Source organism: Athene noctua, chromosome 1 (genome assembly GCF_965140245.1).
Source record: "Athene noctua chromosome 1, bAthNoc1.hap1.1, whole genome shotgun sequence".
NCBI lineage: Eukaryota > Metazoa > Chordata > Aves > Strigiformes > Strigidae > Athene > Athene noctua.
In genome coordinates, this window is record NC_134037.1 from 122,743,065 (window position 1) to 122,755,783 (window position 12,719).

The following is a 12,719-nucleotide window of genomic DNA, read 5'->3' on the forward strand; positions in this document are numbered from 1 at the left end:
ACATGTGGAAGAACTGCACATGGGAGACAGAAAACACCGGGCTGGCAGAGCCGCATCAAAAAACCAGAACCAAACCCCCACCCTCAAAAACTGCTTCAAAAGAATTTTGTTACAGAAGAACAGTCTTGATGTCCCTTCCCCCAACCATCCTGAAAGCAAGAAGTGTTGCTAAGATTACTGTGCTCTGCCTTGACAGCGCGATCTCTAGGGACTTTGCTTTTCAGCACCCCCTTTGAAAGCTTTGTCTGCATGAGGGCCATCGCAGCTCCCACAAGTATCAGGTAACCGAGGGAAGAACTGATGGCTATGGGAAGGGGGTGGGGTGAGAGAGAAGCATTGTAAAACAAAAGCTAAGACCAGACTATGTGGAAGAGCAGGGAAAGGGAAGACGCGCTATCCACCCCGTGTCACATTTACAGATGCACTAATCTGCCAATGAGCTCGCCAGCACTCCAGTAATAATAATCATAAGCATAAACTAACTGAAGTGACTCCATGGGTTGGGAAGCTGCCAGCTATTACATCTAAGCCACCTTTATCTTCAAACTTAACTTGAGAACAAGAGCCATTAAAACGTCTTCTCCTCCCCCAGCTCTACTCTGAGGTATTATTATCCAGGCTGTATCTTTCAAAACTGCCATTTAGCAAGCCATATCCAAACTTACAGAATGATTCAAAACCAAAACAAAACACACACCCCCCCTAAAAAAAACCAACAACGCTGAGGAAAAATAAGAAAAAAAAAAAATACTTTAAAAGTAAAAAGTATCATAATAACTATAAATGAGGTAAAGATCTTCCTGGTGAGCAGAACAATAACAGAACAAATAAAATCTCTCCATGAAGGGTTTTGATACTTTGCCATACAAACTGTGTAGCGTAAGGTTTATTCCTCCTTAATTGTATCGGTACTCGCTCACAGTCTGCTCATTTGTGGTCTGCAGTGCTTAACACCTTTTCTGTAACAAAACCAAAATACAGTTCTGAGAGCAAGCTGCTACAAGGCACAAGCGTAAGGCAGACCTCGAATTCCTCGAGAAAAAGAAAAGGGGGGGGGGGGGGGGGGGGGAAGAGTTGAAGCAGACTGCTTTCTCACGACTGGACACAGCATGCAGCCTCTGAATGAAAACCTAGTTTGTGATGGACACTGGCTTGCAATATAGCCTAAATATGTTTCATATTCAAAGCAGACTAGGATTCCATTTCATTCACTGATAACTGTGGGAAAATGCTTCCAAAGTAAGCAAAGCTGGGCAAGCCAAGACATGCACCCAAACTTCTATTGAGAGGCTCCACTGGCCCAAACCATTTTTGGTTAATATTTCATAAAAGTTACATGTTGTTTGTTACTATTCTAGATGCAGTCTGCCAGCTTAAAAAACCCTCTGAAAATAAACCACGATACAACATGATTATTTAACGCTGTTTAAAGCAGATTTAAGAAGTTCTTACACAAGTCAGAGGTAAAAAACCACAAAACCCCCCAAAAAACAGAATAGAACTCCTGAGCCATATTACAGATTGCACTATCTTGGGTGCTTCCTCACTGGTTTAATTACCAATATTGAGAAGCACAAGCACAACATGTCACTGCAAGCTTGAAAAAAATATTATGGTCTAGAGAATGAATTATGGCAACGAGCACTACTTCCAATAAAGTGAAGGATGTTTTCCTTTTGGCCTTGCATAATTGTTTTGGAAGATATTTTGTCTAAACTCATAGCAACAGTTCCCAGTTGGTTCTCAGGACTGTTTACCAACACACCTAGCCCTTAAGGAAAGGAAAGGCTGAATCCTAGCTTTAAGTGCTACAAGTACTAGATACTTGTGTGACCACTTTCCAACAGAGTTTGTTTAAAGAGAGGAGACGCTTCTGCTTAACTGGATGGAAACAAAATGCAGGGGGAATAGACCTACCCTAGCAATTCCCTTGTTTCTGTGTGCCTCCTCTCACCTCATTTGAATATTTAAAATGAAGAATCCCTGTCCTGAAAAGAGATGATACAAAGAATGGCAGTTTAATCTCTTGGCTCTGTCCCTCTCAGCACGAGGCAAAGAAAGGACAGGACTTTGTGTTCAAGATGGAACACTTCTAAACAAAAGGCACACAGACACCCACAGCCCCACAACAACAGTAGCAAGCCCCCTTCAACAATCCAACTATCACATACCTCCAGCCAATTCCCACCCCCACCCAAAAAAAGAAACCAGTTCTGTGCAAAGACTGCACTGTTGAGATTTTTTTTAAAAGTGCATATCATCCCCACTCTATAGATCAACGATTCAGATATCTCAGGAATGACTACTTACAGCATGGAGGTTTAAGTTTTCCCATGCCCACAGATGACCTCTGCCCATCTTTGAATAAATATATACATCCAGACACGAGAATTCCACATCATGCACCTTATTCCATCAAAGCAATGTCCTAGGCAACAAGGCAGCAGTGAACTTTCCAGAGTCACACCCAATTAGCCACTGTAAACCTGAGCTTGACCAGAAGGCAGGGATTCTGGCACGAGAGGAAAGGCAGCTTGAAAGGAACAGCAAGCCGGCACAGTTTGCAGAACATCCACAGTCTGATCAGCCCAGAGGACTGAAAGGCTGCACAGTCAAATTTAAGCAAAACTCCTATGAGTTAAGCCATGAGAGGATGGAAATGGTTAAGTTCACACTCCAAAAAACTGAGAAAGCACCAATAAGCAAGGGCCATTTTCCTCAATAAGACACCAGGATTTAGTCTTGATCCATTGATAATACAACTCAAGAAAGACTTTGAAGACCCTGAAACTGCCCCTTTTAAGGGTCTCAAAGGGCGAGGCAACCTCTTTTCTGGTAATTTAAATGAAACACTAGCAGCTCCAGGTAAGCAGAAGGTGTTTAAAGCTCTCAGCTTGATTACCTTCTACCCTCCCTTCATGCAGATATCCACCCAAAAGAGGTGGTTTTGTACTTTGGCTGCTAAAGGCATTCTGCGATTCAGCAGGACAGAGCAAGATTAAAATATCAGGCTCATTAGTGAAAGGACTGCCTCCTTTTTGAAAGGGGTTGCAACTAGTCAAACTTCTTTCCCTCCTATACTTGTGGTTAAACCATGCAAGAGCTTTGCTGAGCATGTGAAACCATGACTAGACAAATGCAGTGGGAAGTTGGCGTTCTGGATGCTGTGCCTGCTCCTCCTCTGCCAAACAAGGAGAGCAGGTTAAGCCCAGCAACGTTCTCCTCGTGCTCTGCCAGCCACGCACAGCTGTGGAGACCAGTTTGAGAACGGTGCTCGCACCCTGCCTGCCTCCTCGGGCAGAAAGTTAAGAGACTGGCACGCTGCCACAGCAAATTGCCAAGAGCTCCAGCAATCCCCTCTCCCTTCAGCTGAGAGAGGGTGAGATGGGGAAGAAAGAAACTGAGGCATATTTCAAAGGTCCCGAGGGCAAGGGAGGAGGGCATCTCCGAGCAGAGGGAAGGCTAGTCACAAAAGCTCTTCCTCTAAACATCAGCAACACTTGCTTGGGTACCCCTGTTGCCACGTGACAAGTCACGATGATGCTACACAGATGTGTCACAACATCACGCCACAGCCAGCCAACCAGCTCTGACAACAGAATATTTTTTCAAGGGAGCTGAAGGCAAGCGGTTCCTCGCTCAGAGGAGATACAGATCTGTCTGGGAAAAGGAGGAAAACAACCTAACCCTCTTAACCCTTTGTCAAATGCAACATCATCGGGAAGATCTTCTTTGGGTCAGCCTATGTAAGGATAAGGCAAGACCCTATGAAGCTATTACTCTCAGCTCTGCATCTGTTAACAAAGTCAAGGCTGTAACAATCTCACGCCTCAGAGTCCACGGCCAAGAGCTGGGCAGCCCAGCCAGAAGCCTCATCAGAATATGCCCACATGAAAACAGAGCACACTGTTCCTTTAGTCCTCATTTTGAGTAGCTCCTTCATTGCTGTTAGTGCCAGTAAACACTTCATTGCCACATAAAGGAGAAGACACAAAAACAAATTTAGCTATATTAGCAGCTTCCAGGAGAGATTTCCACCCCCACTCCCCATTCTGCCTTGACACAAGCCAAGTCAGTAACAGAAGTCAAGACCTTCTCTGCGATGCAACTGCCACCCTCCTGCCAAATGATGAAGGACACAAAAGTACCGCTATCCAAACTATGCATACGCTTAAGCATCCAGTAAACCAGGCTGATCTCTGATCTGGCAAGCCTGCTGGAATAATGAGTATCCTGTGAATACATAATGTGCTGAAGTTGCCATTGTGTGAAGTAAGTCCATGGTTTGTCTGGGAGCCGAGCAATGCTGAGTCTACTGCTGCTTCCTGTTGCTTGTCCTGTATTAGCATTATTTTTGGATAGGCCTCATTATGTTCTGTAATCCTCACTGCAGTCAGTATGGCCACGCTATTGTTCTTGGTTAATATTAGCAGTCAATGCCTCTGTCTGGGTGGCCGAACTACAATGTATTCCAATCATAAAACTAGCATGCATTAACCAAACAATGTACTGGGATAGAGGGGGGAGACTTGGGGTCCTCCCTCCTCCCCTCCTTTAAAAAAAAGAGAAGAGTATAGCATCTTCTTCCCCCCCCCCTTTTTTTTTTTCTTTCTTTTTAAACTAATGATTTTAAGTTATTTCAGCTACCAGTGTGCTTCATACGACAACAGCATTTTAATCAGCACCTTATCTAGTTACGGAGTTATTTTCTCATGGAGCCCCACTTGTCAGAGACTAGCAGGTAGGCCAGAATGTCAATGGTTGCTTTCAACCTTCCCCAACAAGCAGATTACCCGCTCTTATCAGTCCCCCTACCTGTTTAAAGCATCCTAGTGATAATTAAATGCACCAGTTACAAAAGGGTGGCAAGGTTAATAGAGAGAATACCTAGTAGCCAGCCAAGCAAAACAGTCAGGTTCACACAGAGCAAGCCTGAACAAGAAGCCTTTCTACTTATTTACCTAAGTGCATAAGAACTGGGTTGAGCTGGTAAAGGACTCTGGATGTTTGACTATTTACAAACCACTTAACCACTTCTATCCACATTTTACAGTTTCTTTTGAATACTACAAGAATAACGAGTGTAATTTATGCTGCAGAATAGTTACCACAGAACCATGAGCTTCACAGACTAACAGGAAACAAATGCAACAGCTTCTAGTTTTGACATCTTTCCCCATGTTCAGGCATATGGGTTACCAGGTAAAATTATCAGGACTGTGTCAATGAACACAGAGAACTTTTATTCATCAGCAGAAACGCAAAGTCAAGTTTAGTTTGAATTTTCAAACCCAATCATGTCATTAGTGTTATCTACACAGAAACACTTTTATGAACTGTAGCTTAAGGTTTCTGCACCTAGTGCAGGGCATCAGCCTTAAGAACTGAAGCTGGAATAAGTGTCACATATAATGATGAGTGCAAGCCTCGTGTATGGCACCTCACTTCATTAGCAAAGGCCCAACTCTACTAGCTTCAGAAGTAGTTTACTTCTATTCCAGCTTTCAGTCCACAACGAAATGGTATGTTTCCTTGAGTATACTAGAATTTTAAGCATAAAGCATCAATTTTATGCAATTCATTTTCAAACACATAGTTTTCCAGCTGCATAAACAAGCTGACAGTGCTGGATGTATGCAGTCTGAGAAAGTTTAGGAATAAGCTCCAATGCCAGGCCCAATCTAGCTGCCACGGAAGCTAAACTGGAGCAGGCCTTTATTATAACAAGAACCAAAATTCTGGGAGCAGACAAGATAAGGATTTATTTTTAGATATATTATGGTAATACATTCAAAGGGATTTAACAGGAAGCTGCAGTTCTGAACTGACTGGAACATAAATAACTCTTAAGACCATGTAAAAAGTCCAAAACCTCCAAATGGATGCATCACTTCTCTGCAGTCCTGGGAAAAAAACCAGCCTTGTGGGTGCTAATTACACTTCAGATGTTACTTAATACTCTTGGCTCTGTTTTGGATAGTAATCCTAGGCAAAACATTGCACTTTGAGTGCTAAAGATTTATTTGTAAATTATTAGTCAACAATAAATGACACAGTGGAGATTTGGTTAATATGCATTTTGTTATAAAAATGTCTTCTGATCTGCCTGTGCTCCAAGATGACTTATTGGGCATTCTTTAAGAAAAGCTTGAACAATATCTAACATTTGCTTCTACAAGTTTTTAAAAAGTTAACTGCAAGGAAGGAGAAACAAAAATCAAAAAACAAGCCTTAGTTTTATGGCTGTGACCTACTGTTGTGTTTTGTTGTTTGGTTTGTTGCTTGTTTGTTTTTTAAAAGGAGCTTGTTTTTTAAAAAGAGTTGATTCTTTTTGATTCTTTCAGATTCAAAAGGCTGTTACTTTAATATCAGCTGCAGATTAGTATTTTGGAAGCCTCTTGTGTTAAGATGGGGGAAAAAGTTCATGAAGCTTAAAAAACACTAAAGTTCTTTTATTACCTCTTTGTAGCCAGGAAAAACAGTGTCTACCCAGAAAACATATTTTACGTCTTCAGGAACCAGTAGCAGTAAGATTTGTCATTAAAGAGGGGAAAGGCTAACTATTGTATTTTTTTGAGTAAGGTTGAAATAAGATGTTCAAACCTCTTTTTAATTGTATTTTGTGCTGAAGTCATTTAGATGCTGGAGGCTTTTTTTCCACCTCAGTAGTTTCCCCGATGTGTTCATGCAATTGGCCCCAATATTAAATAATTACAAGGATCATAATTTCAGGATAAACAAGCCGTTTGAAACTGGAGCTATGCATACCAAAGGAATTGCCAAGTTTGACCTCCTCCTTACTCACAGTCTTGCCAAACCCCCAAAAGATCTTTCTTTACATAAAAGCAAAGTTTAGTGCTAAGATTTGCTTAGTTAATTCATGCACAGCTCCCTTAAGCTATAGCACAAATCACACTTTGGCTTCTTTAAGAAAGGCAAGAGATTTGATTTATGTCAAAGAAGAGCATGTGTCTACCATGAAACAAAACTTGTTGAGACAGACTTTGACAAGTGGAACATGGAAATTCTTTTGTTCCGTACTTTTCTATATGGCTTCACAAGCCAAGTTTGCCTGTCAAGAAAGTGACTGAAGTCTCAAAAGAAATACAGGAAGCAAGCCTATGCGTTGTGGTTTTGTTTGGTGTTTTGTTTTTTTTGGTTGGTTTTTTTTTTAATCATCATCACTATTGTTTCAGTTTACTGAAGAATTGCTAGCTACTGCAGGGGCAGCTCTCTGATGCACTCTAGTTCTTTTATGCTGGTCTGCTGGCCTGTTTCCTAGCAACTTACTCAAACCTCCCATCACTTAATTTATGGCCCACCATCTCCACAGCCATTACTCACAGGGGTACATATCAAACTGACAAGAGCAAACCACCTAAGTTATTAATAAGGCTCCGACACTGCAAATCGACATTACAACCACAAAGCCAGATCTAACAATACATTTAAAACCATCCTCTCTTCTTCCTCTCCTGCATGATGAATAAAGGCCTTTAATGCAATGTAACTATTTTTCACAAACGGCATAAGGGGGCAGCTTGACATGGGAAGAGATTTTTTTTTTTTTTAAAAGTAGTCAAGGCAACAAGATTTCTTAATGTTACTGACTGAAGCTGGAACATCCAAGAAAAGCCTCCTTCAGACAGTAGAACACAACACATATTCAGAGATGAGCATGAATTTTTAAGTGCAATATGATTAACATGTTTGTCTGGCTCCTACCACCTTCCTCACAATTTTCAGTTGGATGTATTCAAAGACATCTCTCACCAGTAGCCACATTGGTAAATGCAACACTGGTCTCATGCTTTTACTAAAGTCAACAGTATTTACCCACCTAAATAATTTTTTTATGTTCTGAAATTCCAGCATCAGTTTCGAGTTGACTAATTCAGTTTACTACTTTATCTGTAGAGCTTTCAAAACGCCTAAAATGTTTTGTGTACACAATTTTAGTATAAATAAGAGCTTTGCCACATTAGATATTCTTTTGTTCAAATGCCATTTGAAAGTCACAATGGCTAGGATAAAAGCTGTGTCCTATGGAAGTTAAAGCTGGGAGGCAGACTTAATAATTGCAAACAGACTACCATCACAATCTCGAAAAGTGCATTTCTGCATGGGAATATGCAAGAGTTTATTCCAAAAATTCCAGTCTTAGGAACCAGAGTGTCTGAAGTCATCAAGTTTCACACATTTCAAATGCTGCGTTGGGGTTTTACTGCTGCTGCTCTAGGATTCCAGTGCTCAATTAGATTCAGCAGGACAATAGAAGCATTTCTTTTACTAAGATGCAGGCAAGCTTAAGAAACTCCTCCCAGGGTCCCCAGCCCTCCAAACCCACCCTCTACGCACAGATTTCCCTTCCCAACTCTATGAAGTGAGGAGCTGTTAGGAGGAACATGTTCAGTTTTCACATCATTTTTATATACATACACGTATCTTCAGATTCAAGGCACCTGAATTACTGGGAGCAGGGTAGGGGGGCTAGTTTAAAAAAAAAAAAAAAATCTTTGATGAACCTGGCTTCTGAAAAAAAGACAAAATCTGCAACACAAGCACTGCAGCCATTGGCAAAGCTTCAAATACCTCAGATTTTTACAAAGCCCTTTATCCCTTTGATGGCATATTTGATAACAGTTTTATCTCATTTCATGTTAGGAAAAAAAAAAAGAAAGAAAAGAGAAAGAAAGAAAGGGAGGACTTGTACTTCCAACAGAGAATACTTTTGTTAACTCTGCTATTGTACTTTGTAATACTATCTCCTTAAAAACGCAGATTTGATTTCACCCTCGTGGCTCTGCAGCCCTCAATACTCCAGAAGTCACAACTGACGGAGGAGGCAGGTAGGAGGCAGCACAGGACACTTCAAGAACACATGGCTGCTGCAGCACTTGGCTGCAGGACTACAAAGTGGGTGTCTACACTACAACTGGAGAAGGAATGCTTTTGGGGCGGGCTTTCCACCCCCACCCCAAAAAAAAAAGTCCAGGCCCTCCCAGCAACCAGTTCTTATCTGCCTAGGAAGGGCCAAGCTTTGGAGGGAGTGGAAAGTCTACGCATGCTTCCACCTCGCCAGCAGTGATAGTGACAGAGGATAGGAAACCAAGATTCACCCCTCCCCTGCATGCACGTAAGAGCCCTCCTCCCCTCACAAAAATGACCTTAGGCATCTAGGTTAGGATGACTGGATTTTCAAAACTGCTGAGCATCAACATATCCCAAGGCAGTCGGTGGGAAATTGCCTTCTCAGCGCCTCTGGAGAAGAGGAGGGGGGGAGAAAACAGTTCCGTTTCCTAGGTGATCTCTAAATATAAGTTTCAGAAGCATAAATTTGGGAGCTTTCAGCTTTCTGACCACAGCACCCCAGAGAGCCTCCTCAAAAGCCAGACTGTTGTGTGTGTATAAGAGCCCTCCAGAGCAGTTGCCCTCAGTTTTTTTGCTTGCCTGCACACAGCGCTGCTGGGCACAACACAATGCACCTCCTGCCACCCAAGGCCATGGCACTCTTCTATGTCCAGAAAGCCTACATCCCCGGAACCCACCACTATGGGTCTGTCCTGGGCAATGGCTGTTTTGCAAAGGTGGTCCTCAGTTTCCATAGAGCAAGTAGAGCACTCCACCACAGAGCTGAACGTATCAAAGCTTCAACCCTCTGAGCACCCCAGAAGAAATAAGCTGCACTGACGTCTAAGCGAGTGTTCTTTACGTGACCAACAACAAAGCAGGCTTCGGCTAATCAAGGGGTTGCCTTGAGTCCTCCATCTCACTGCTCTGCAAGGCTGACCAGTATTTGCTAGAGTGGACAACGCTGGTAAAGAGCCTGAGAGCCCCACCTCCCCCGAGCTATCAAGTTCTGCACAGAAGTACAGGGAAGCCAGAATCTCTGGACCACAGAGACAAGTAGCCAGGAAAAGGTGTGCTGTGGGGAGGAGTGGGCGAAATGAACCAACAGCTAAGGCCAGGCTTTTCTCAGTCTTTAGCTGCTAGGGTCCACAAGTACCTCAAAATATAGCAAGCTTCTCAGGGAGGCTGGCAACTACTTCACCAAGAGCAGCAGTGGCTCCCATCAACACCAAGCACTGCAGTGAGATTTCCCCTTGGGAGAAGCAGGAAGCCTTCCCAAACACGCTCCAGGGAAGGAGGCCAGCTATGACACACACTTTTCACACGGGATCCCTCTACAGCCCCTAACCCACTGCTCTTTTGGCTTAAGCCCAAGACTTCACTGGTTAGGGGAAAAAAAAAAAAAAAACACACCAAGAAAAAAAAAATGAACTTCTGACCTTCTAAGTCTCAAGAGACTTATTCATGCTGTAAAGTGCAGAGATACTGGGTTTGCTTCCCTGACCCATTTAGATCCCCCTCGCTGCACATCTGACTTTCAAATTTAACAGGCTGTGCATTGTGAGCCCCAGGGAACAAAAACACCACCAACATTTTACTCATTTCTGTGCTGCCGATTCCCGACGCTTTTCCCAAGATGCCTGCTCCCTCCCCAGACCTGGTCCCTTGGCTCCTGAGCAAGAAGTTAGAGCTGGGCTCACTATGGCCATCTCAAACAGCACCGTCCAACAGAAGCAGAGCCAGAAGAGGCCACGCAACTCACCGGCCAGGCAAAGCTGAAAGGGATAACAATCCGGTTCTTTTCATTATTCCGGCTGTACTTTAAATTGAAGGTATTTCCTCCGATGACAGGAGTGGATTTGGATCCAAAGCTGCAAGGACCGCCAGCAGTGACCCGCGATTGATACTCCTTCAGGCAAACTTTAAAATAGGTATCACACTCGTCTCTGGTGCATTTTCTATCTCCTGGGTTTCGGGTGCCATCACAGCAATTTCCATTTTGCAGTTCACCATTCACATTTTGCATGGATAAGATCTCCAACTCGAACTGTCCCGACGCTAAAGTCACCTGTTAATCCCAAGAAAGAACCGGAGGAGAAAACAAAAAAAACAAAACAAAACAAAAAAAAAAAAAAAAAAAAAAAAAGAGAAACAAGAAGCAGACAGTTACCTCACTTTTTCCCCCAAATGCGATCTACAACAACTCTACAGACAGGAGAAAATCATTTTAAGCGTGCTTTCAAGAAGCACACACATAATATTAAAGGAGAAAAAGGGTGGGAACCACTCCAAGCTTTTCCCTATCACACATCCACGAAAAAGGTTCATAAATCATCCCATCCCATCATTGCCATTAATGCTAAAAAAGAACCGTAGGTGCCAACTCCAACACACACTGTCTGTGTGAGGAAGGCTTCTAAATCGTTAGGAAATAACTAAACCGGACCAAGAGTGCAACACGCCAGGGCAAACCCAACAAAACGAGGTAGCTAAAGCACCCTGGAAAGGCAACCCCTCTGCCTACTCCGAGGTGCAGTTGAAACGGGGAAAACAGCCTCCCCGCTCAAGGCTGCCCAGCTGAGATTCAGACCTTGCTCATTAGTCACACACACCCCCCCCACCCCTCCCCAAGGAGTAGCGCGATTAGCCCCGGTTTAAAGAAATATGAAAAATTTAAAAGAAAAAAGTAATTTCGCGGGAAAAACAAACAAACAAAAAACCAACAACAAACCCACAAGCAAAAAAACCAAGCGGTTTGCAGTCAGTGCGTTTTCTATTCCCAGGGAATTAAGTCTTGCTGCAAAGGAGGACTTCTGCGTTTGCTATCTCCGCAAAAAAAGTTCGCAGCAGTCACTCCGCTCCGGCTGAAGGAGCTCTGCAAAAGCGCCTTGTGCCTCGCTGAAAGTTTAGGGTTTTGGTTGCTTTTTTTGCTTAAAAAAAAGCCACCTACCGTCATCCCCGCGGGAGCCGCGTTCCACAGCAAAAGCGTCAAAAAAAATCACCGGCAACAACCGCTCAGCGCGGTAGACCCGATAGCCCGGTTCGCGGTTACCCCCCTCTCCCGTTGCAGACCCAGGGACGTACCTTTGCCCGCAGCCCCAGCAGGGCGAGGAGGAGGAGGCCGAGGGAGCACGCCGCCGCGGCTGCCCGCCGGGGCGCACGCATGCCGCCGCCGCGCTGCCTGCCTACCCGCCCGCCCGCCTGCAGGCCGCCGCCGCCGCTCGCTCCGGGACGGGACGGGGAGGGCCAGGAGGGAGGAGGAGGAGGAGGAGGGAGGAGGAGGAAGAGGAGGAGGAGGAGGCGCCGCCGCTGCTGCCCGCCGCCGCCGCCGCCCCGCTCTAATATACCGCGCCGGCCGCGGCGCGCACCCGCGCCGAACAACGCCGCTTTTCAGGCGCTTTCAATAGCGCCCCGGTCTTCAATGCAAAGCAGCCCAGCCTCCTTTTATTCTCCTTATTCTCTCGCCTCCCTCTTTTCTTTTCTCCCTCTCCTTTTCTTTTTTTTTTCTTCTTTTTTTTTTTATTACTGCGATTATTATCCCGGTCCTTTTATTCCTTTCAGGTCGCCGGCCACCGCGCGGTGGAGGCGCGGCGAACCCCCCAGCACCACCCCACCCCCCCGAGACACACCACACACACACACACGCACGCACACACCACACACACGCACATGCAGCACACACACACCACCCTGCAGCCGGCCGCCCGTCTGGGAGCCCCGCCGCCGCTCGGCTTCATCTAGCCCACGGCGGCAGGCGGGGAGGCCGCCCGCCCGCGCATGCGCCCATCCATATGCATGAGGGGGGGGGAAGAAGGGAGGGAGGGGAATGGCGGGAGGAGGGAAGGCAGGTACCGGCAGGAGAAGAGGAG

At 44.8% G+C, this 12,719-nt stretch overlaps 1 protein-coding gene across 1 annotated transcript in view; it reads right to left on the reverse strand.

Moving 5' to 3' along the window:
- Positions 1-12,606, reverse strand: part of JAG1 (jagged canonical Notch ligand 1) — a 38,142-nt gene extending 25,536 nt beyond the window's left edge. Inside the window, exons 1-2 of the mRNA XM_074916333.1 lie at positions 11,935-12,606; positions 10,613-10,918 (exon numbers count right to left, since the gene is read on the reverse strand). Coding sequence (XP_074772434.1) covers positions 10,613-10,918; positions 11,935-12,015 — 387 coding nt within the window. The 5' untranslated portion in view covers positions 12,016-12,606. The remainder of the gene's footprint in view (positions 1-10,612; positions 10,919-11,934) is intronic.
- Between the last annotated feature and the right edge of the window lie 113 nt (positions 12,607-12,719).